This window comes from Leopardus geoffroyi, chromosome A1, assembly GCF_018350155.1.
Source record: "Leopardus geoffroyi isolate Oge1 chromosome A1, O.geoffroyi_Oge1_pat1.0, whole genome shotgun sequence".
NCBI classification, from domain to species: Eukaryota; Metazoa; Chordata; class Mammalia; order Carnivora; family Felidae; genus Leopardus; species Leopardus geoffroyi.
In genome coordinates, this window is record NC_059326.1 from 28,421,013 (window position 1) to 28,446,880 (window position 25,868).

The 25,868-nt window shown below is 37.7% G+C and overlaps 1 protein-coding gene across 9 annotated transcripts in view; it reads right to left on the reverse strand.

The window, feature by feature from the left end:
• Positions 1-25,868, reverse strand: part of DGKH (diacylglycerol kinase eta) — a 186,259-nt gene that overhangs the window by 15,961 nt on the left and 144,430 nt on the right. For 7 of the 9 annotated variants that reach the window (XM_045477762.1, XM_045477772.1, XM_045477795.1 and 4 more), the window contains 12 exons: positions 19,834-19,951; positions 18,606-18,716; positions 18,370-18,466; positions 16,046-16,153; positions 13,582-13,695; positions 13,202-13,336; positions 11,903-12,066; positions 8,193-8,298; positions 7,018-7,110; positions 4,217-4,336; positions 3,749-3,857; positions 2,179-2,309 (listed from right to left, as the gene is read on the reverse strand). In XM_045477762.1, coding sequence (XP_045333718.1) covers positions 2,179-2,309; positions 3,749-3,857; positions 4,217-4,336; positions 7,018-7,110; positions 8,193-8,298; positions 11,903-12,066; positions 13,202-13,336; positions 13,582-13,695; positions 16,046-16,153; positions 18,370-18,466; positions 18,606-18,716; positions 19,834-19,951 — 1,406 coding nt within the window. The remainder of the gene's footprint in view (positions 1-2,178; positions 2,310-3,748; positions 3,858-4,216; positions 4,337-7,017; positions 7,111-8,192; positions 8,299-11,902; positions 12,067-13,201; positions 13,337-13,581; positions 13,696-16,045; positions 16,154-18,369; positions 18,467-18,605; positions 18,717-19,833; positions 19,952-25,868) is intronic. The other 2 variants (XM_045477782.1, XM_045477789.1) reach the window with 2 other exon arrangements.

Here is a 25,868-nt window from a genome sequence, read left to right on the forward strand (position 1 = left end):
AAAAGAGTTAAAAAGGACAGTGTCAATACAGATTTCCAAAGGACAAGTTATAAGGGAAAGAATGTAGTTTGTATTAAAAATAAAAACGAAGTAGGGGTGCTTGGGTAGCCAAGTCAGTTAAGTGTCTGACTTCAGCTCAGGTCATGACCTCCTGACCGTGTGACTTCGAGCCCTGCTTTGGGCTCTGTGCTGACAGCTCAGAGCCTGGAGCCTGTTTCAGATTCTGTGTCTCCCTCGCTTTCTGCCCCTCCCCACTCATGCTCTGTCTCTCAAAAATGAATAAACATTAGGGGCGCCTGGGTGGCGCAGTCGGTTAAGCGTCCGACTTCAGCCAGGTCACGATCTCGCGGTCCGTGAGTCCGAGCCCCGCGTCGGGCTCTGGGCTGATGGCTCAGAGCCTGGAGCCTGTTTCCGATTCTGTGTCTCCCTCTCTCTCTGCCCCTCCCCCGTTCATGCTCTGTCTCTCTCTGTCCCAAAAATAAATAAACGTTGAAAAAAAAAAAATGAATAAACATTAAAAAAATTTAAAAAATAATAAAAACAAAGTAGAACAAAAAGTCCCATGAAAAGCTAAAGAGAAAATTTACTAAAATAATTCTTAACCATTTCCTTTTTACTCTTACTTTTTTCTAGCCAAGTCCTATCACTCTAACTTTGGCTTTGCATACGTATGAGCTTTGTTTCTATATTCTGCAAATATTTGCTTTGCTCACTGTGTATGTGTGTGTCTATTTGTATGCTTATAGGTGCATATACATATATATAACATACAGAGATATTTTTATATATACATACACATACAGTCTTTTCCTTTAATATACGCTTACTCATGGCAAATGAAATGTAAAGAGAGACTGGCATAGTATATCAATCAGTAGCTAGTCAGTAAATATTGCTGCCTGCCAAGGATATGAGAAGCTATCCTTAGATACAATGATGCCTTACATTTATTTTTTTGTGCACTCATTCCACGTTTTGAAGCCAACCTTTACTCTATGAACTTTAGCACTGTATATTTTGCTTTTTTCCAGATTTGGGACTCTCAACTGTGATAATTAATTAATCTACTTCTTTATTATTATTCTGGTTAAAAACATTTACATATAAATGGTGTCCACTTTTAACGTGCTAAAACTGTATGACTCCGCTTTATAAAATCCTACAGATTACCCATACATTGTTCAAAGATCTCTGCTAACATATTTATAGATAAAGGCACAACAGTTCACAAATTTGTTAGGAATTTACTGTACCATAATTCCATGAGAATCAGAACCTGGCCTACTGGAAAAGGATCACTCCAAAATATATCAAAGGCTTTGTCATTTTCTTATTACTCAATCTTAGAATTTTAAAATGGCAGCGTTTGGTAAGAAAATATAAGATGACAAAATTCTACTCCCAACCTTAAGAGAGAATACTCTACTTTGGCCACTGGCAGTCTCCACCCGAAAAATCCAAGAGAACCACTGCTTACCACTAATTAATGATATTCTTTCTGGTCATAAATGACAAAGGAGCTCTAAGCTGCATTCCAGCAAGAGTAAAGCATAATTTTTACTTCATTTACTAAAGAAAATAATACATTTATTTTTGAGCATAATACAATTTTAACAGTAAATCATGGGAAGGGCATTTGAATTTATTGGTCTAGTTGTTCACGTGACTTCTGAAAGGGCAATCAGAAACACAACAAAATCATAGGACTCTAAGTAGCCACTGCTGTGAGTCCCTTATTTAGTTCCATATATTAGGAAGACTTTGTTACTGGTATTTTGAATTGATTTTTAGTTGTTAACCTTTGGTTAGATTTTTAAGTCGTCTTCAGCAACAATTACCACCTTTCATGCCGACTCAATAAAGTGAGCTGATGGAAACATGAGCCATTTGGAAATATTAGCACAGGAACAGCCATATGAATGGATGCAGAGAAAAATTACTAACTTCATGCTAAGCTTTAGCTACAATAATCAGAGAATGATTTTTGATAGGAAAATATTGCTGACATTCTTGTTTAAAAAGCAGAGGAACTCCAACCACAGGACAATGCATATTAGATTACTGCACATTTGCATAACATAAGCCAAGCTAGAAGCACATAACAAAAGAGGTGCAGGATAAAGGATTCTGTTTTGCCAGGAAATTTTCAAAAGCAGAAGAGTAGCACAAAGGAAATACCTTAAGATCTCGCCTTTCCAGATGCAAAAGTTCAGCCCCTCTGATGTCATGACGGATGAAGATTTCTTTGTACTCTCCCAAACTGAGCAGATCCAGCCAAGCAGCAACTTCCTCTGTGCCCCATTTTTGAACTACCAAAGTTAAGAGCAAAACCCCCTTAATTTCTACATGCTCAATGCATTACAAAGCAAAGGTTGGCCAAAGAAGATGCAAAACAGAGTAGAGCGGGCAGTGCTAGCAAAGGGAAAGGTTAAAGGTGTTGTTTCAACAAAACTGCAATTTCGTTGTTCCCCATGCAGGTTACAGACCATCAATCAACACAAAGGTCTGACTAGGCAAAAGCATTCACTGCTGGGCACCCAAACTATACAATAGGAATAAAAAATGTATTTCTCATGATTAGGATAAATAGTACAAGATCAAAATAAGCTCTGATGATTTCTTTAAGACCATATATGGCACTAATTTAATTTAATTAGCTACAAACGCTAATCAAAATATGAAATCTGAAACAGGGTACTGAATTTTACACAAACTTCTGTTTTGGGTCTTGCTGTCTTCAAGTATCACCTTTATTGATTCTATTACTATTTATAATTATAATTATTGATAATTACAGCACCAAACGTGTTGTTAGATCATTTTAATGTCCTCTAAATGCCGTCAATGCTTCTAAGATTCGTTGGATTGTTATTTTCCAATGTAGATAATCGTGGTTGTATACATTTTATTCAACGTTGCTTAGCTGAATTAAAGATTATTTATTTGCCCTATTTGGTTTTAAAATGCCCTTCAATAGCTGCTCTACGATTGTCAAAAATAAGGTCATGTATCACTTTTTAAAAGGAGTTAGCTAACTCGGAAGAATTATAAAATGACTTGATTATGAAAGGCACCTACTGTCCCATACACAGAACTTGAAGGTGTTTTAGCACCAGTGCAGCATTGACGTTAATTTCTAGGGGAAGGTGGAAAGGGAACCAGACAGACAACATCAAAGACAGAGTTTAATCTTCGCTTGAGAATGCAAATGTCACAGTAGATTGTCATTACTGAGGGAATGAAATGGTGTAGTAAGTCTTTGAAACAGGAGAAAAAGAACGGGTAACTTTAGGTAGAAGACATATTTAGCAAGTTAAAAGATATATTTAGCAAGTTTCTATGTTTTATTTATGAAAATCTCGATTTTGAACTCTGACGAGAAACAAGTTATCCACTGATGCCTTGAATTGTTAAGCAAGACAAAGGACCATCTAAACAGATGCACTGATGTCCACTGAAGAGAGTATAAGCAAACCTCATTTTCTTGTGTGCATCAAAACTACAGGCTCTTACTGGTTTTTGGACTTTGCTTGGGTATGATATGATTTACTTTATTATGGTAAAATGAACACAAAACTCTCCATTTTAGCCGGTTTATGGTATACAATTCAGCAGCATTTAGTACATTTGTAATGTGCAATGGTCACCACTAATAGTTCCAGAACATTCTCATCACCTTGGTGACACGGCTTTAATAAGTTATTTTTTCCATAATGTAATACTTTCCCTTCCAGTGTGGATCACCTACCAGGCTGTGAACCTGTCTTCTGTTTCTGAACCTTTTCCTTTTTAAATTTTGGCACTATACGAAATACTGTGCTTCTGCTGTTTCTCTTGGTGCAATCCATGGGGGGTTCCTGTTCGGGTCGAGCAAGAAGAGAATTTTCTCAGGACATTAAGAGAAGAAAAACCCACTCTGATATTACAGACAATGCAGGAATAAATGCAAAACACTGCTGAAATGACAATGCAGGAATAAATGCAAAACACTTCTTAAAATAAAAGTGTACAATGTTATGTACTACCGAAGATGTACTGATACCCTGAAGATACCTCTGTTCATAGAAAAGCCTTTTGTTGCTTGTTCAAGAACAGCACATTTGAAAGTAGCGTCCAGAATTCGTTTTCCCTGGAATGTCCCTTTTTCAAAAGATGATTTCAAATTCTATTGTCAGAAAGTCTACACTTACAAAGAAACAGGCCAGATTTTACATACCTCATCTTCGTTTGGATGTAAGATATAATAAAGCCAAGGAATCTCTGTTAACTTCTGCAACTCCACCTCCACAGAATGTAAGGCATTAGATACCCGCTCTTCATGTGGGGATTCTAAGTGCTATTTACCAGCAGGTTAAAAAACAAAACAAAACAAAACAAAACAAGTCTCAGTGACCAATCTCAAACAGAATAAACATATTTTATTTTTCTAGCAGACATCCTCAACTCTTACTAGGCTAGGTTATTGTTGTTGGTAATATAAAGGAATATAGAAAAGAGAACACATTATTTTATATTGAGCTCATTTAAAAACAATCTGAATTGATTTATCCGTACTTCCCAAAGACAATATAAGTAGTCAGTGTGACTTTAATAATGTCACAGAAAAAAAAAGTATCACTTTGGGTGGTGGTGTTGGTTTTTTTTTGTTTGTTTGTTTCCTATGTAAATTCCTTCCTCTTCCTCCCTTCCAAACCATGCATCCATCCATCCATTCTGCTGCATTCTAGTAAGTAATCTCACTATTCTATTTAGTTGCGGCAGAAATGCTTCTGATTTCCATAGGTCACTACGTAACCAAATAATGCCATTTTAAAACTTGGTCAAAAACATGTCACATAATAAGAACTGGCTGGTACAGAAATCTCCTGGAGAAATAGAAGAATAAGTTTAAGGGGGAGGGGAACCCATGAATCTCAGAAAAATTTATGACAAAAAGCTGTTGTCAAAATAAGAGCAAAAGCTAAATGGTTTGAAATCTGGAAGGGGTTTTGGAAACTTTATAGAGAATTTAACCAGTCACCTATTTCCCACTTATTTGAAACAGTTATTAAAAAGCATGTTGAAATTCAATGGTAAAGGTGAAATAAACACTGTTATGTGTAGGTCGGGAAGGGAGGTGACTAAATTCTAGTTACTTGTTACTAACTATGCAACCAAAGGAAGGCTGGCTGATTTTAAGAGTCTTAGTTTCTTCCTAAAATAGTATAAAGATGATTTCTAAGGTCTATTCCAGCTAATCAATACTTCCATAAACCACTTTAAAATTGTAGAGTATCTACATATAGGCTTGCAGAATTTTACACTTAAAGTTCAGAGAAAATGTTACTGTTATTTTTTATGGTCATTCTCCCCCCCCCCCCCCCCGCCGTTATTCAAGGTATCTACCATTTCTAGTAGTTAATAAAAATTCGGAGATTCTCCAGCTTGTCATGTAAAATTCACCATTTTCCTTTGAGTCTAAGAATATATGCCTTATAAAATTGATAAAATGGTATTATACATTTATTCAAGAAGCAAAATGAAGTGTAAACCTTAGTTGATCTTGAATATGAGTGACTGTATTTTCATCACATCAATGTTATCAAAGGTTATGGAAAAACTCACTGGTATACATTTTAAACCAAACACCCACATTTGACAATGACAGAAGCAGACTGAAATGATTAAAAGTCTGCGTGGGTGGTCCTTCTATATTAACATAATGTAATTAATAAATATTAACCAACTAACACTCAGAGGGTACTTTCAGAGTAGAGAGCTAAAATACAGAATAACTTATGCTTCTAGTTCTCGTCAATCATAAGTTATCTTAATCATGTTTCAAATAAGGCAAAAAATACATGTCCTTCACCTAAATTTGGGACCAAAGTCACAGCTCATTGGATTTCATTGGACACATTTTAGAAAAGCAGCAAAAAGACTCCGGTTAATGACAGAAGTTCCAAGAATTGGCAAAATGTTCCATTGGTTTTATCATAAAAGATAACCAGTGTTTCCTCCTAAAAGTTTTTCTTCACAGCCAAAGCATTAGCAGCCACCTGTGACCCAAGGAACTTATATTTCAGCTTCCTCTGGAGGTGGGTAAGAGCAATGGACACCATTCAACCTTTATATATTCACTCTTCTCAGAGTAGAAGATGCTCCAAGGACGCTCTTCTGGACCCCAAACAAACAGAAATTCCAACCACAGTCACTTAGTTGGCTAGCTAGCCTGTGACACACCTCCCATTTTCCCACCAGGCCAGATACTATGACTTTTACTACCACTTTTATTTAGGTGTATATTTTCCAAAGCAAGAGATAATATTAGTCAAGAGAAATGTTTTAAGATCACCACTGATCAGTTAATCAGAATTGTTACAAGGAAGTTAAAAACAGCTAACACATTTAGGCTTTCTACACAGTTAGGACAGCACGTGTGAAAACCCACAAGTGAACACTAGGTGACGAGAAGACCCAATATTCTAGAACATTTGAAAAAGGGGAGAGAAGAAAGGCTGACCAGTCAGACTCTGGGCAAACCAAACAGGATGTCCGTGGAACTTCCACTGTAGCACTTATGCTTGAGGTCCATGGACTGTGGTTAGACTCACACCTGCCCTAAACTTGATTTCCAGGACCACTCTGAGTTAATCTAGGGATATGGCTAGTTCTTGAATTTAGTTCTTGAAACATCCAGTCTAGAAAGAGTTGCCCTTTAAGCAAATCGAAAAATCATACCAATCACATTTCAAAATATCATGTTTCAAATCTATCAAAGCTGACTGGGGACAGTAGAACTGCAAAAAACATGATGGCATATGTGAGGGGAAACTTCTCCTCCTGTTAGCCTGAATCATTACTCCCTGGTTTAGCCATGTCCTTTCCTGAAGGCAAAAGCTAGGTACAGAGAAAGCTGAAAGGATGGAGGCCAGAAGGCTGATCCTGCCTTAGAATCTGATGAATGCATGCTCCTGACTGAAAGGGAGGCCCATACATTGATCATCATTCTTGTGTTATCAGTCGTTTCCTCCTTACCAAAGGAACCCTGCCAACCAGTAAAGATTCTGTTTCATTATACAGTGCCTTCACATTGATGGCTATTTCAGTGGCAGTGTCTCTCGTAAGACTCTAGAAAAAAACACAACAACACATCAAAGACAAGTAGTTCTGTATTAAATTGGGATTCAATCATCAGCAAATACCTTAAATTTTATTCTTCCAAGAAATTCACATCACAAATGTTCTTGAAAACCTACCAAATTTGTATTGTCATTGAATAACTTCACACTCATGTTTGTTAGTATGATTACTTCTTCTGACCTTTACAGCACAGAACCAAACAAATGCTCTGACTGTACTGATACACTCAGGACCATATCTCCTACATACAAACGTGTGCCTGCTCCCAACAACATACACATATTCCCACAAAAAAGTTAAGTCAAAGGAAACAATGCCTTAAAGGGGCATTATCAGATCATAGTCAGTTCTATCCACTGACTTTGACTCTCAGAAGTTCCAACCAGATTGCTTTTTTAGACTTTCACCTTGAGGACTAGCACTTATCTATTAATTTAGGTGACTTCCATCTAATAATTAAAAAGAATAAAATGATGCTATATCAGTTTTCTGTACCCTACAGTCTTGTACTGTGAATCACATTTCAAGAGAGTTATATTGTATCCCTTTTATTCACTATTAATGTGTACATTAAAAAGTTTACAGAAGTTAAAAAATTGTAGTCTCTACATTAAACATTACCAGTTTAGTAGAACAAAATGAAGTGAGAATAGCTTCTGTGTACAACTTCAACAATGAATAAACATTGCTAATAAAATACATAGTATCTACCTGTGCCCACATCAAGGTGTAGGGGAGAAGGTGAAAGAGAGGGCAAGGAGGAATGGTAGCAGCCCGAACAGAACGAGTGGAAGGAAGATAGCAAGGTGACAGATGACTGAGAGTGATGTGTGTGTGTGGGGGGGGGGGGGTGGGGGGGGCGGGAAGAAGAGAATTTAAGAGCAGGAATGGAAAAATGGCAGGAAAAGAAAAATCAGGAAAAATGTGGGCACAGATTTACCATAAGCTTCTGGCAGACACTCTTATAGATGTATAATGTTTCTCAAAGGGCGTGGCACATTGTATAGCATCGAAATACATGTGTAATACCAAACAATCCGTAGAATAAGAATTTACCATGAGCTCCTCACCTCTGGGAACCGCGGGTTGGCTTTATTCAGTGCGTGGGAACACGCATTCACAGCGTGGGCCAGTTCTTGTTCCAAAAGACAATGGATGGTGGCTGCGTCACAGATCCTGAAAGCACAAGTAAAGCAGACGAACCAAAAAAACTTCGAGCACTGCTGATTTTTCTCAAGTGCAGAAGTGGTACACTAAGGCAAGTAATAATAATAATAATAATAATAATAATAATAATAAAAAGTCATTATGGAAATTTTTTTAATGAGTGCTCAATTACGAATAACAAAAGGTAAATTTAAAAACTTCAAACCCCATTGCGACAAAGAATACTAAACCAAAAATCTTTTCTTTTAATGTTTTTTTTTATTTATTTTTGAGACAGAGAGAGGCAGAGCATAAGCAGGGGAGGGGCAGAGAGAGAGGGAGACACAGAATCAGAAGCAGGCTCCAGGCTCTGAGCTGTCAGCCCAGAGCCCGACGCGGGGCTCGAACTCACAGACTGTGAGATCATGACCTGAGCCAAACCCGGACGCTCAACCGACTGAGCCACCCAGGCGCCCCTAAACCAAAAATCTTAATAGGAAAAGTTAGGCTGAGCATCACAGATAAACAAATTGAAGTGCTATTTGGAAGAACAAAATATAAGAACACTTCATTTTGAAGTATCATTGTAAAGTGAGACAGGTCCCAAATGTGGGGAGCAGAAACTTAATCTTTTATTCATTGAAGCTTCGACTAGAAAGAAATAGAATGGATTAAGGGAAGAACATTGCTGTATTTGTCATCTATTGCTAAAGTTCTTTACAGACATTATCTAATTTAATATTCACAACTTAAAAGGTAGCTGTGATGAATTTTCTCTACTTTATAGACGGAGACCTTGAGGCTTGGAGAGATTCGGTACGCATACAAAGCTAATTAAGTAATAGAGCTAGGATTTGAATCTATGTCCATCAGTTCCAAAGCCTGTTGTGCCACAGTCCTCTAGAATCTCAACCTTCAAGAATGTCCTGAACAGACAGGATCCTGGAGGGCACTCAGGCCAAAGAAGAGAAAGGAGGAAAAGTTCCACCAATTGCTAGAAAATGATGGAAACTTTGCAGATAAGCAAGACAGCCAAACTATTCAAATCCTTTGTTTCTGGCATCTTCAAGGAGAACGAGCTACACACAAGAGAAGAGACTAGTCCTGTATGGTTGAACCAAAAGTAAAGGAAAAGAGTTTAAATCTTAAAGATGATACAATTGATATCCAAGCCACAAAGGAATTTGCAAATGTCGTCTCAGTATGGCTACCAATAATCTTGAGAAATGATGAAGAATGGGACATTTATCAGAAGGACAGAGGTGGGTAAAAGTTATTCTAACTTTCAAACAAAGGAAAAGAGGTAAATCGATTTCAGATGAATACTTCGACTGCCTACTAAATCTAGAAATTTCCAATGTAGTTTAAATTCTGTAAGTCCAACATAGACCCTGTCACTTTCCCTCTCAAATCTCCTTTTCCTCCTGAATCCTATGGTTCCTTGAAAGGCTCCATAATCCATCCAGCCATTTGGTAGAAACCTTAGAGTCGCCCTGTCTCATAATTCAGGCCATTTAGCAATTTTAGATCCTAATCTATCTTAAGTCTCTCTTCTTCCCATCTCTATTACCTCAATCAGCTGTTTCCTATCAGGACCATTCCAAGAGTGTTCACCCTGCCCCTGCTTTGCTGTCTTGCAGACAACGCTCCACATTGCTTCCAGAAACATTCTGATAAAGACTTGGCTCTTCTTCACCTCTCCATCCACGTATCCCACTCTCTCACATATACCATGCCTCCCTAGTTTCCTGAGATTTCCTAAAAATACTATGCACTCACACTCCTCTGGGCCTCTGCCCAGGCTTGTTCCCATGTTTAGAATGCTCCTTCTCTTACTCTCCGCCCAAGACTTGGCTGGGAGATCACTTCTTCCAGGCAGCCCTCCCTTACTTTTGTGGCCTCCTCTGTTCATCCACAGCGCCCCACTGTGAGTCTTGTAAGTCCTTTGGCCACACTTTTCCCTAGTACCCTGCCAGCAAATTAAGAAGAGGGACCACAACACAGCCATTTTGTCATCCCCAGGGCTTAATATGGAGGTTGGCATGTAGCAAAGACTCAAAATTATTTGCTGAATATTAAATGAATAAGTTTTGAAAATAGATGAGTGAGCCTGATTTTCATCTTTTACAAAATTAAACAAACAGACTAGTGAATACATGGGGAACCAAACTAGGTTGACCAAACTAGGTTGACCAAGTCTGGCCAACCTTCACTTCCCTTTTTTTGATAAGGTTATTTGGTTAGTTGACAGGAAGTTAATATAGGAAGTATATTTGGTTTCAAGGGAGATAATATAGGAAGTATATTTTGGTCTCAAGAAAATGCTGTAGCTCTATTTTTGATTTTTTGAAAAACCACCATATTGTTTTCCATCATATGTTAATTAGCTTGATGATGATAATTATTTTACAATGTATACGTATATCAAATTATCACATGTATACCTTGTGTATATAAGTGATTTTATTTGTCACTTATCCCTCACCAACCTGGAAAAGAAAGAAAAGCAACCCCATTGTAATGTGGAGTCCACAGAAGTTGTTTGTAGTACCCTAAAACTAATCTCTCTGTGAATAAGAAGCTGGGAGGTACAATAATGCAGTTCTGTGCATATAGCTGCCTATTCATTTTCCTTTACCTTGCTTCTAAGCTACTTAGTATCTTGCAGTTATACTTTATTCTAATTCTGAACGTTGGTCTCCACCTATAGGGAGGAATGCATACCTTTTCTCTTATATCTCCAACTTCTAGTACATTCTAGGTTTCTAACAAATATTTAAAGAGCTTTGCTTTCCTTCTTTTCTTTTTCAAGATTTTTATCAGTGACCAGATGAAGTGTGGGAAGAATGTAATAGCTACCACTACCAGAACACTAAATAGGCCAGACATGATGTGACAAGACACGGTGGGTCTCATTAAACCTTCACAAAGACGTGCAAAGTTAGCTCTTATTATCCCCGTTTGGTAGAGAAGATTTAGGTGAAGAGGTGGTAAGAAACTTGTCCATGGTTGCCCACCCCCCCTTCCTCCATTGAAGTTTACTCCTGCTCATAGTGATTTATATCTGTTCTACATTCATGGAACTTGGTTTTTTGCTTCTTTGTTTAATCTTTTCCCTTTTTGTCTACTAAAATTAATTTCTGTGCTGTCTCCCAATCTCTGGATATGTCTTTTGGAAACCGATTCTCAGACTCTTCCCACCCCCACACCCCCAAACCTCCTTGCAAGCAGGATTAATGTCTGTATTTCTTTCTACATTCCATAACCATTTAATAATTACAAGGTAACATATCAGCAAGTAGTATAGTGTAAAGATTGTGTAAAACTGGGGAAATAAACAATAACAGAAAGAGCATTGTGTGTTAGGTAACATTAGGCAAGCTCCCCACTGGGGTTCAGGAAGTCCAAGGTCTGTTCGACAGAGAACACAGGGTGTGCACCTGTACGTGCTGGCGGGGGTCTAATGAAGGAGTGCAGTCCTTAAGGAGGCATGAATGAGGCAGCAAATGAGGAAGGGGAGTAACTGCATCTCTCTTAGATACCCCTGAACAACTGAAATTATGTATCAAAAGTAAAAAAGCACATTTGCCAAGGCTAGAGTTCTCCCCGCCCACAGCCGGCAGGCCCACCATACCTAGTGATGAGCTCCTCTGCCGCCTGGGAGCATAGCTGCATCTGGGATACCTCCTCTGTTGCCAAGTCAACGGCATGCTGGATGTACAAATGGGTTCGAAGAACTGGTTTACCGGAATCACACTTCTGTTTATCTTCCCAAGATTTTAGAGTGCTTTCAAAAGCCTATTTATAATCAATATTGAAAGGAATTGTTAGTTTGAAGCTCTGAGACCCAAATAAGTGTGTATTTAGATGTTACATGAATGAGTTTGAAACTATTGCTGTTTTCCTAATCTAAAGCCTCATTAAAGAAATCATAAGATACAAAAAAGGTATCTTAAAGTTTTCCAGCGTTATCAGAATAAGTAATGTGACCAATGACAATGAATGTATCACTGAAAGTTTTTAAAAAGACAGCTTCAGTTTATGCTTCAATCTTTACATGCATAATGGATAAGATGGGTGTTGGCAGTCTTATCTGTTATGGGTGTAACCTTAATTAAAACATGTATTCTGGAAAAGGCAAAACTGTGGAGGCAGTAAAAAGGTAGATGGTTGCCAAGGGTTGAGGTAAGGGAGGGAGTGGTGGATGATAGGTGGAGGACAGGGAATTTTTAGGATAGTGAAACTATCCTGTAGGATACTATAATGGTAGATACAAGTGACTACAGATTTATCAAAAACTATAAAACGTACAGCATGAAGAGTAAACTATGAACTTTAGTTAATAATTATCAATATTGGCTCATCAACTGTAATAGATGTACCACATTAATACAACATGTTAACAATAAGGGACTATATGTCCGTGAGGTAAGGAGGTATATGGGAACAGAATTAGAATTCTCAGTATTTTCTGATCAATTTCTCTGTAAACCTAAAAGAAACAATAAAAATATAGTCTATTAACTTTTTAAAAAAATTAAATGTTCATATTTAAAACTACAATGACTTGTCAGATTTAAGAGGCAATTTATTTATTTATTTATTTATTTAATTTTTTTTTTTTTTTCAACGTTTATTTATTTTTGGGACAGAGAGAGACAGAGCATGAACGGGGGAGGGGCAGAGGGAGAGGGAGACACAGAATCGGAAACAGGCTCCAGGCTCTGAGCCATCAGCCCAGAGCCCGACGCGGGGCTCGAACTCACGGACCGCGAGATCGTGACCTGGCTGAAGTCGGGCGCTTAACCGACTGCGCCACCCAGGCGCCCCTAAGAGACAATTTAAATATTTTTCCGTGGTTTCTATTTTTCATAATAATTGAATATTTTTTAACACTCTTGATAAAAATCTAGAAGAATATTTTTTTACGTACCCTGTCCCTTGTTAGCATCTGAGCTCTGTTTTTGTGCACAATTTTGATAATCCCTGGAGGCTGAACCCATGCTTCGCCATCTACCTGCACTGGGACTCCCTCGTCACCAAATATAGTGATTTTTACTGTACGGCACTGAAATAGAACAAGTCATTTTAGAGAACAAATCATCCTGAGAAACCGACAATCGGCATTCAAGCTTGACTTTTTGTCCATTCCGTGGAATGGAATGTCTATTTTTCCACTTACCACGGCACGGTAACAACTGACACGACAAGAAAGTTCATATTTTATAGATGAACAGACAGCGTAGGAGTCATTTGGAATAGCTTCCCCAGTGGCCCGAGTAGTGAGGTCAGGTCTGATCAGAGAAAACAAACCTGGGCTATTCGATGGTGCTGCAGTTTAATGACCCTGGAAACTGCCATTTGCATGCTATCAAATATTGCAACGACTTCGAGGATCTTGTCATCAAATGACGGTGCAGCAAATATCTGAAAAGAAAACCTATATTACATTTCCCCTGATGAGGTTAAGGTTTCGATGAAGTGGCACATCAGCAATGTAAAGTCTGCAATATACATAGTAAAACCTACAGAAATAGTAAGCAGGAAAGTAAGTTAATTTTAATAGGAAATGATAGTCCAAGGACCACCCCCCCCCCCAAAAAAAAACCCCACTGTAGATGATTTAATGTAAGCAAACTTAATAAAAAAGATTTAAAACCCACATGGATAAAATGTTCATGCCCTTCATAAAGCACTCTTTAAACCAGCAAACTATTCTATTCTAAATAATCCATCTTGGGGGGACCTGGGTGGCTCAGTTGGTTGACCATCTGACTTTGGCTCAGGTCATGATCTCCCCATTTGTGACTTCGAGCTCCGTGTAGGGCTCTGTGCTGACAGCTCAGAGCTTGGAGCCTGCTTCGGATTCTGGGTCTCCCTCTCGCTCTGCCCCTCCCCTGCTCATGCTCTGTTTCTCTCTCTCTCAAAAATAAAATAAACATTAAAAAATTTTAAATAATCCATCTTGGCATAAAATGCATCAAATATCTGTTCACACATAACTCAGATGTCTTGATAAAATGATGCATGTAATTTCAGGAAACCTAAAATACCCAGTTTACCTGGCATGTTCTAAGGGAAATCCTTCAATGTTTACAAGCAATATGTATAATGTGCTTTATATATTAATATGACAACTTTTTAGGGCATTTGAGAAGATGGTAACAGACACCTCAGAGGATAAAAATGATGCAGGCTTACTTTGTTTTGATGTTAAATGCATTCCCACAAAATCAATTTAATCAAACAATTTAAATTCTGGCTGTCTTACTTTGTCCCCTTTATTCTCTCTTTGACTATATGATAAACAATTATGTCTCGGAAAAAAAAATTATTCAGCATAAAGCAGTATTTAAATTAAAACTGAAAATATCAGGGCATGAATTTGCAAACATTGATGACTTCTTGTCATTAAAAAATTTTTTTTCAATGTTTACTTATTTTTGAGAGACAGAGCATGAGTAGGGGGTAGAGAGAGAGGGAGACACAAAATCCCAAGCAGGCTCCAGGCTCTGAGCTGTCAGCACAGAGCCTGACATGGGGCTCGAGCTCACAAACCGTGAGATCATGACCTGAGCTGAAGTCAGAGGCCTAACTGACTGAGCCACCCAGGTACCCCGATTTCTTATCATTTTTGTTAGCAGACTGCGTGGTTTTATTTTTTTAATTAATTAATTAATTTTAATTTTTTTTTAATTTACATCCAAGTTAGTTAACATACAGTGCAACAATTATTTCAGGAGTAGATTGAGACTGCGTGGTTTTAAATCCTGTCTGTGCTACTTCCTGTGTGAACTTTGTGTCAGTTTCTTCACTGGTAAAATTTAGATAAAAATCGTGATAGTAATGAATGTGAAGTTCTCAGAACACTGTCTGATTACCTAGGAGGTAATCCTAGGAGGAGTCATTAGCTTTATTTACCTTTATCGCCTTGATTTCTTCCCTTTAAGATATTTTTTTTTTTTTAATTTTTTTTTTTCAACGTTTATTTATTTTTGGGACAGAGAGAGACAGAGCATGAACGGGGGAGGGGCAGAGAGAGAGGGAGACACAGAATCGGAAACAGGCTCCAGGCTCTGAGCCATCAGCCCAGAGCCCGACGCGGACTTCGAACTCACGGACCGCGAGATCGTGACCTGGCTGAAGTCGGACGCTCAACCGACTGCGCCACCCAGGCGCCCCCCCTTTAAGATATTTAAGAGTGGAAGAGTAGTTACAGGCTGACAAAAAGTTCGCAGCTAATGTAAATTTTATAGTTGTTACATTATTTACATTATTATATGCGTTACATTGTTAAGTTGTGTTTTTTTTCTCCTTTGACAGGAAAGTCTAAAAGGACGACAAACATAGACCTAAATGTTAACGGCCAAATGAGCCCTGTTAACATTTCTAAAAATAAAAATAATAGCCACATAGATGTAGAGTTAAAAATACAGAAAGGTATTTTGGCAGGCAGAATAACGTCTCCCTTTCTACCCCAAAAATGTCCATGTTCAAATCTGCAGAAGTAGTGAATGTTACTTTACGTGGCCAAAGAGACTTTGCAGATGTGATTACAGGGGGAACCTTGAGAAGGGGAGATTACCCTGGATGATGCAGTGGGCCCAATGTAATCACAAAAGTCATTCAAAGTGGAAGAGAAGGGCAGGAGGGGAGATCAGAATGATGCACTGTGAGACTCAACCTGCCTTTGTTGGCTTTGGAGACGTTGGAAGGGGCCATGAACCAAGGAATATGGGCAGCCTCTGGAATCTAGAAGGCGCAAGGAAATACTTACATCATCTTCTTTAGTTCCACCCCAAAAGTTGGTGCCTCCGGCATAGCTGGGAATGTTCAACACTGCTATTCCTTGCAGACTGGGGAGAGGGATATACTGCCCATCACACTGTAAGGTAAAAAGCTTAGAAGTTAGAGAAAAAGAGCAAAACCACTAGTTGGGAAGCCACTAGAATGCCAAAGACAAAGGATGATGGAGGGAAGTGTGTTGGTAATGTTTGCTCTCCTAGAAACATATTCCTACACATTACCTTTATCTTATTTTTTTAACTAAAAAAAATTTAAGGTGTAAATTACTATAGTTGTTACAGAAAACCAACCTTAAAAATATTAACTTTTCTGCCCGGATCAGGCGGCACTTTTCTTTTTTTTCAAGTCACTTACATTTTCACTTGTATTAGGGTCATCTTTGTGCTTATTATAAGCATCCTTTTGAAAGCAAGCTGAGTGAGGGCGTCTGGGTCCTAGCCACCCCATCTAGCCCCTCTCAGAACTCCTGCTACTGGGCTGGCACTCTGTCACTAACGGTGGCTGGCCAAAACTCCGGGTGAGTTTCTCCAGTAGCCAAAACCAAAGCCAGGGAGAGAAAAACCATGCATGTCAAGAAGTATCTTATACTTACTGTGTCTTCTAATTAATCACAAAAATGAAAACTAAATTACCACTGAAATAGGAAACAAATATCATATGGCTGGTGAGTAATTATATGTGACATGTAAGTCAATTCTCAATCCTTCACCTTAAAAAAGAAGAGCTTGCAGATGTCATTCTTAAAATAGGGGCTATATTGTCATTAAATAATTCCTGCAATAAAAGATAATTAATGTAACTTTATAATATTGCCTTTTAATACCCAATCAAAATCATCTCCACTCCTTAGAACAAATGAAAATCCAATTCCAATCCATATTCAACCATTTGAAATAACTGAGAACATTTTATGCTTGATTGTACTCCTATAGGTATTTTTTACACCTTCTTTTCTTTTTCATAAAAACACATTCAAAGGTCTATACTCTATCCAAAGGGCCAATCATGGTACACAGCAGGTGCTCAATGTGTATTTCTTAAAATGAACACATTAAGTATTTAGTAGAATAATGAACTTTTTCTGAATTCAATAAATTGAACAGGTAGCTCTGTGTGCTTTAGAACAGCTGTTCAAATCATATCACTAACTTAAAGGAAATGGAAAAAATGCCAGTAACATCCATCTTAATTTTTAAATATATTTTTTAATGTTTATTTATTTTTGAGAGAGGGAGACAGAGCATGAGCAGGGGAGGGGCAGAGAGAGGGAGACACAGAATCCAAAGCGGGCTCTAGGCTCTGAGCTGTCAGCACAGAGCCCGAAGCCAGGCAGGGTCGAACTCAGGAATCACGAGATCATGACCTGAGTTGAAGTCAGACCCTTAACCGACTGAGCCACCCAGGCACTCCACATCCATCTTAATTGTATAAGCGGTGATAAATCAAACTAGCTGATCATGTGGTTATGTTCTAGTGTGGAAGGCATAACGGGTTTATCTTTACTAAAACATTTGGTTGATAATGAATGAGCCAGTGCTCATTCCAGTATTAAGGTAACACCTAAAATAATAACGCTCTGTTTAATCTACGTACTTCTCTGTACGTAGGCTATACCTTAATTTAAAATATCTGGCTATAAAAAGACACAAGAAAGAAAGACATGCGTATTGGCATAAACTATGAATCCTGGACCAAGGGTGAAAGAAAATAAAAGTCACAGAAGTTAGTAGACTTTTCAGAGCCATGTCTCCAACCATCTTTCTCCTCTTATTGGAGGTTAAATAACTTTTGCTGTCCTTAATTTCCCATTTAAATTAGTAAAAAAACTACTGAAAAATGTAAATGCTCAAGATCTCTTTTTAGTTTACTATTGTTAGAAATAATTGGAACGAATATACATTTGAATTAAAACAGTCTATTTACTGTAAATGCTTTTTTCAGGGATTTCTGAAACATCAGGCCATCATAGAATTGGGTCAAGATTTATAAACTTAAATGAGAATATCTGTGAGAATCTGTTACAAATGCTCTCCTATAAATGCACTCTCATGGCTGCACCTTCTCACGGGGCACCAAGACTCCACCCACAGTAGCATCCAAATTTCAGGTGCCAATGATAATGATAAGTGTATTGGTCATATCCAGGGTCTAGCTCTCCCTTAGTATAAAGTTGGTAATCACTTCCACTGAGTGTTTAAACACTCAAAGAGGAATTGAAGCCAATTGAGTTGCCCAAAGGAAATTATTTTTCTAAGTAAGATAACATGAAATATCTTTACTTCAAGATGAACTTACCTCAAGTTGAACTCTCTGTTCTAAATTCTTATACGACCTTTGTAATAACTCCCGGGTTCCGAGGACTCCATACCACATCAAATTTTTAGTTCGGCTCCTGAAAATAAATATTGGCAGACATTTCAATAGCTATTATTTATTCATCTTTAAAGGCAGAGCAAGCAAAAGAGGTAATAAATGAAATTAAAGTGAAATTGCCTTCCTGTAATAACATTATAACTATTACCCAAAATTACCTGCATTTTTCAGGGTGTTCTTCTCTCTTATTATTAAATTCTAATGAAATTTTTGCGTCTAATCCAATCCCAAAGTAATTGTTCATGACACATTTTTCTGAATATCCATCTCTGTGATAATATGGAAAAGTATATAAGAGTCAATTTCAGATTCGTAACAATTACAACTTGCACACAAAACAGCACTTAAAACCATTTAAGTTTCCATTCCTTACAGAAGAGAGTAAAACTTAGCAGGAATTATTTCCTGTTCATATGCCATGTGTACAACCCCAGTACATATGTGTAATTTTTGGTACATGTGGTAAAAGGGATAGGGGGCCACGCAGAGACAGAATCATAGTAACGCTTTTCTAAAACTTGTAATAAAACCTTGGTTCTTTTACTTCCTACGTGAGCCCTTTACTACATACATAAGTGGGAGGGTCTTGCAGTCAGGTGCCAATCCTCCTTTCTTGATCATTAGAAAGTCTCATCCGCTGTACTCTTATCAATGGACAAACTATATGTTAACTAACATGAATTTAAATTAAAAAAATATGGTGACGTCTTTGAGGAGTGTCATTAGAGAAATGAGATGTAACAAGAGAAAAATTATATGCAGAAGTAAAAGTTCATACTGAACTGCCAAAAAAAAAAAACCCCAAAACAAAAAACAAACAAAAAAACACCTGTACTTTTAAGAAGGGAAGAGATCAATGTGGGCCCGATGCTTCCTGAAATAAATAATACAATATTCCAGGGAAAAGTGAATACAGGTATGCCTCATTTTGCCATAGGGAAATGGGCTAGACAGGACCTACCTCGAGAACAGATCCTGAAAACAACTGTGTTTCAAATGCATCAATGTACTCATCATCATCTTTTGAAATTTTCTGATGACCCCCCCTTTTTTTTTTTTTTAGCATTTATTTATTTTTTGAGACAGAGAGAGACAGAGCATGAATGGGGGGAGGGTCAGAGAGAGAGAGGGAGACACAGAATCTGAAACAGGCTTCAGGCTCCGAGCTGTCAGCACAGAGCCCGACGCGGGGCTCGAACTCATGAACCACGAGATCATGACCTGAGCTGAAGTCGGACACTTAACCGACTGAGCCACCCAGGCGCCCCTGATGACCCTTTTTATATGGGGAAGCATATTTCTTGTAACTCATTGACAATTTTACCGTTCGTATAAAGTAGAAACAAGAAAAGTCAAAACGAGATATTTACAAAAGTATTTCCTTACACGGAATCTGGATCTGGGTCAATAAATGGCGTTGCACCAAAAGGATCAATATTTGCCAGTAACATTTTGTTGATAATAGAACTCCCAGCAATTGAGGCAGCTAATCCTGCTCTTAAACCTGGACAGAAAAATAAATACATACAGGATCACATGTTAAGAAAAAAGATATAGAGCCAGTGCATTGTTTTCAGACTTAATCTCAGATACCTTGCCCCCAAAGCATGATTTTCGGTGTCTGATCTTCTCATTATTCAAAACCAAAAGCTATAACATTGGTGATTACAACCAGGATCCATATGTTGTCACAAAAAATGCAGCTGATGAAGACTCAAATAAGAGTCTTTTTGTGACAGTTTCTCATTTACCATTCTAGTGATTCTATACTTCAACAAGTAAATATTACCTCCTATGTTATAGCAAATAAGGCGGTAAATCTGTAAGGAATTTGCAATAAAGGCTGAATTAGCAAGAATGTCACGGTGTTACTACTTCCATATGCTCAAAGCATAGATAATAATATTCAATTAAAAGTATTAACAGATATACTAAGTGAAATCCCAGTGTTGGTATCAACACTAAGTATGAAAATATTAAGCACAGGTATTTAAGAGCAGTATTGAACGTAAAAAAGTGAAGCATTTATCTTACCTCTAAATATGTAAAACCTCAAATTTATTTCAACAAGCAGTTAGCTTTCTACTAAGTAGTTACGATATTCAAAACTAATCAATTTTATGATCTACCCAACCCAAAACTGAGGCTAGAAGCATTAAACTCTGCAAAGAAGAAAAATAACAAGGGCCTAAGGGAATAAACAAACAAAAAGGAAAGAATAGTGAAGAAAAGTATGTCCTGGAATTGAGAACCACTAGGAAATTAGGAAATAAGTCCTTTTTTTTAAGCCAATATTCCTTTCCTCAACAGTGTGTTCTTCTTAGAAGATAATTATTCATTATTTCAGCTACAAAGTTTAGCTGGTTATTAAATAATCAAAACGAATTTTATTCTGTCATTTATTTTCATAGTTTTGAATATGCCATGGCAGACTTAGTTATGCCAGTTTCTTTTATGTCTACATAAGTAAATAAATGGACAAAGACACTATTTTGGTAAGAAAAGAAGCACACTTTAGACAGGTGAAGAATCAGGCTCCAGCCACAGAAAAGGATAATGTTTTCTAAAATGTTTTAAGGTCAGGCATATTTATAGCTTTAGCCAGAAAGGTCATCTCATGGTTTCAGGTTTGAATAGAAATATAACCTCTAGACGTGGAGGTCTTTTTCCAGAATCAAACATGTTATGGGTTTATCTACTTTAATATTTCACTGAGATATAATTCACATACCATGAAATTCACCTTTTAAGTAAGTGCATAATTTGGCTGTTTGTAGTATATACACAAAGTTGTACAATGATCACTACCATCACATTTAGAACATTTTTTATTACTCTACAAAAAACACCCCGTACCTGTTTGTAGTCATTTTCCTTGCCCCCCATTCCCTACATCCTCAAACCCTGGAAACCACTCACCTATGTTCTCTCGGGACTTGACTACTCTGGGCATTTTATATAAATGTAATCATATAGTATGTGGCTTTTTATGTCAAGCTTCTTTCACTAGGCATAATGTTTTCAGAGGTATTCACGTTGCAGCATGTATCAGTGCTTCATTCTTTTTTTTAAAGATTTTATTTTTAAGTAATCTCTACACCCAACACGGGGCTCAAACTCACAACCCTGAGAGGAAGAGTTGCATACTCCCCTGACTGAGCCAGCCAGCACCCCCGTTCTTTGTTCTTTTTAATGGATGACTAATAGTCCACTGTATGGATATCGTACATTTTGTTTTTCCATTCATCAATTGATGATTATTTGGGTTGTTTCTTCTATTTGGCTATTATGAGTAATGTTGCTATAAACAGTAACGTACAAGTTTTTGTGTAGACGTGTATTTTCACTTCTCATGGGTGTATACCTAGTAGTGGATTTTTGGGTTATATGTTAACTCTGTTTAATTCTATGAGGAACTGCCCAACTGTTTTTGCAAAATGGCTGCACCATTTCATATGCTAACCAACAAAGTATAAAAGTTCCAATTTTTCCACATCTTTGCCAATATTTGTTATTATCTGTCTTTTTTGATCATAGCCATCCCAGTAAAGTGAAGTGGTATCTCATTGTGGTTTTGATTTGCATTACCCTGATGACTAATGAAGATGAGCATCTTTCCATGTGTTTATTGGCCACTTGAATATCTTTTTGCAAGAGATCCTTTGCCCATTTTTAAATTGAAGTATTTGTCTTTACTGTTGAATTTTAAGAGCTCTTTATATATTTTGAATACTAGTCCCTTATCACATATACTATTTACAAATATTTTCCTTTATCCTATGGATTGTCTTCTTTCTTTCTTCCTTTTCATTTATCCTTTTTGATTTATGAGAGGAGAAAGTTTCATGGAAAGCCACAACAACCCAGAATCTGCAAAAACTAAAAATCAATGTATCATTTTGATGATGGCATATTGTCAGTTCATCAGACCAACTACCTCTCCTCACTTTGAGGGAAAATTGAAAAGCTGAGCAAAATGTAAAATGAATTTATTTGAAGATCATTAAAGAGGTAGACCAAAGATGAGGGCTTACCAACCAACCATTAGAAAAGGAGAATGACTCAGTCAGGTGAGCCCAGGACTCAGGGATAGCTCTTTTTTTGTTTTGTTTTTAACTTTTTTTCTAATTTTTATTTTTTTTTTTTGAGAGAGTGAGCACATGTGTAAACAGAGAGGGGCAGAGGGAAAGAGAATCTTAGGCTCAGCATGGAGCGTGATGCAGGGCTCAATCTCACAACTGTGAGATCGTGACCTGAGCTGAAATCAACAGCTGGACACTTAACCGACCGAGCCACACAGGCGTCCTTAACTTTTTACTTTATATTATTGTGGTAAGAACACTTACTATGAGACCTACCCTCTTAACAAATTTTTAAGTGTACAAGGCAGTATTGTTAACTCTAGGTACAATTTTGGACACCAGATCTCGAGAACTTACTCACCTTGCTTAACTGAAATTTTATGCAGCTTGACTGGCAACTCCCCATTTCCTCTTACTTCTAGTTGTTGGCAACCACCATTCTACTCTTTGATTTTATGGTTTTGACTATTTTAGATACTTCATGGAAGTGAATCATGTAGTACTTGTAATGTTGTGACTGAATTATTTCACTTAGCATAATTTCCTCCAGGTCCATTCACATTATGACAGATTACAGATTTTTTTTTTTTTAAGCTGAACAATATTCCAATGTATGTATATACCATGTGTTCTTTATCCATTCATCACTCAGTGGACATTTAGGTTGCTTTCACGTCTTGGATGTAGTGAATAGTGCCACAATAAACATGGGAGTGCTAATATCTCCTCAAAATTCTGATTTCAATTCTTTTGATAAATTCCCAGAGTGGGATTGCTGGATCATATGGTAGTCCTAATTTTAGTTTTTTTTAAAAAAAATTTTAATGTTTATTTTTGAGAGAGAGAGAGAGAGCGCGAGAGAGAGAGAGAGAGCAAGCAGGGGAGGAGCAGAGAGAAAGGGAGACACAGAATCCGGAGCAGGCTCCAGGCTCTGAGCTGTCAGCACAGAGCCCAATACAGGGCTTGATCCCACAAGCTGTGAGATCATTACCTGAGCTGAGATCAAGAGCTGGACACTTAACTGAGCCATCCAGGCACCTCACATCCTCCCCAACACTTGTTGCCTTTTGATTTTTTTTTTTGTTTGTTTGTTTTTTGATAATAGCCATCCTGAGTAGTGTGAGGTGACAGCTCATTATGGTTTTTAATCTGCATTTCCCTGATGGTTAGTGACTTGAACATCTTTGGTTTGGTACCAGGGTAACACTGGCCTCAAAGAATGAGGTGGAAAATGTTCCTTCCTCGTTTAGTTTTTGGAAGAGTTTGTGAACTGCTGATATTAATTCTTTAAACACTTGGCAGAGTTCATTAGTGAAGTGATTTGGACCTGGCCTTTTCTTCGTAAGAAGTTTTGTTATAGGTCTAGTTAGATTTTCTCTTCTTGAATCGGTTTTGTGGGAATAAGCTTAGGAATTTTCTGAGCCTCTGCCAATGGGTTAACAAGGCATAAAGAATTAGAAAGTCAGGATGTTCACACCCAAGTTTGGGTAAACAAGATTAGGTAAGTAAGATTAGATAAGGTGGAGCAAAGGCCCCAGTATAGATAGGGCGGGGCAAAAGCCCCAGTATAGGTAAGGCCTAGGCACAGGCCTCAGTATAGATAAGGTGGGACAAAGGCCCCAGTATAGGACAAATGTATATGAGGTAAACAAGATTAGGTATTCAGGGTGGAAACAACCCCCAATTTAGTACTTACAATAGCAGAAAGCTGCTTTCGCAGGAAGGAAGGACCAAATTAGGTGAACAGGTAAATAAGGCTAGAGACTGAAGCAGGGCAAAGTTGCCCAGAGGGCAACTAGCTAATTAGCAAAAGAAAGGTGCCTTGTTGACCCTGAGGTAGCATGCTCTGTCTTTCTTGTCCCCTAGACCAGTTTAGGTAAACAGAGGTGGTGCCTCATGTCTGCTATAAACTACCTTCTGCCCAACACCAGGATTTTGTTTTGTATTAACCCAAATCCCTAACCCCCGCATATCTTCAAAACCCCCTTTCCCTCACACCCATGAGTTAATGTTCACGATTTCACTGTCTCTTTGTGCACACCCATCACCACGTTTGTAAGCCTTCTGATCCTAATAAAAACAGAACAAGGACCCTTACTCGGGGCTCTTGTCTTCTCCTGGACATCAGCTTCTCTCTCGCATTTTTTTTTTTTTTTTTTTCAACGTTTATTTATTTTTGGGACAGAGAGAGACAGAGCATGAACGGGGGAGGGGCAGAGAGAGAGGGAGACACAGAATCGGAAACAGGCTCCAGGCTCTGAGCCATCAGCCCAGAGCCTGATGCGGGGCTCGAACTCACGGACCGCGAGATCGTGACCTGGCTGAAGTCGGACGCTTAACCGACTGCGCCACCCAGGCGCCCCCTCTCTCGCATTTTTAATTCTGCATCCCACTTTCTTGCTAGACAAGAAAGAACTCCAGACCCAGAGTCTACGACACAGTTTTAGTAGTTTGCATGCTTCTAGGAGTTTATCCATTTCATTGAAGTTATCTAATTTATTGCCATGTAATGTTGATAGCTTTCCCTTATTTATAATCCTTTCTATTTCTGTAATGTTGTTAGTGATATCTTTCCTCTTTTATTCCTGATTTCAGTAATTTGAATCTTCTTTTATTTCCTTGGTCACTCTAGATAAAGACTTGTCAATTTTGTTAAACTGTTCACAGAACCAACTTCTGGTTTCATTGATTTTCTGTATTGTTTTGTATTCTCTTTGTCATTTATTTACACTCCAATATTTCTTCCTTCCTTCCTAGTGATTGCTTTCAGTATGTTTGCTCTTCTTTTTCCAGTTTATTAAGGTGGAGAGTTAGGTTTTGAGATCTTTCTACCTCTTTAATATAGGACTATACAGCTATAAATTTCCCTCCAAACACTTCTTTAACTACATCAAGTAAGTTTTGGTATGGTGTATTTTTGTTTTCATTCATATCAAAGGATTTCAAAATTTTTCTTATGATTTTTTTTTCTTTAACCCACATATTACCACATTCCCAAAATTTCCATCTGTTATGGATGTCTAATTTCATTCCATTGTGGCCAAAGATCATCCTTTGTATAATATTTCAATCTTTCTAAATTTATTGAAAGTTGTTTTATGGCTTCATATATGGTCTATCCTGGAGAATGTTCCATATGCACTAGACAATGTGCATTCTGTGGCTGTTATGTGGAGTGCATTGTAGACATTTGTTAAGTTGTTTTATGTGTTTTTCAGTTCTTCTATTTCCTTGTTGATCTCTCTCTCTAATTGTTCTATTCACTACTGAGAGTGGGATACTAAAGTCTCCAACTATTATTATTTTTGAATTGCAATTCACCTTTTAAAAGAGCATGTA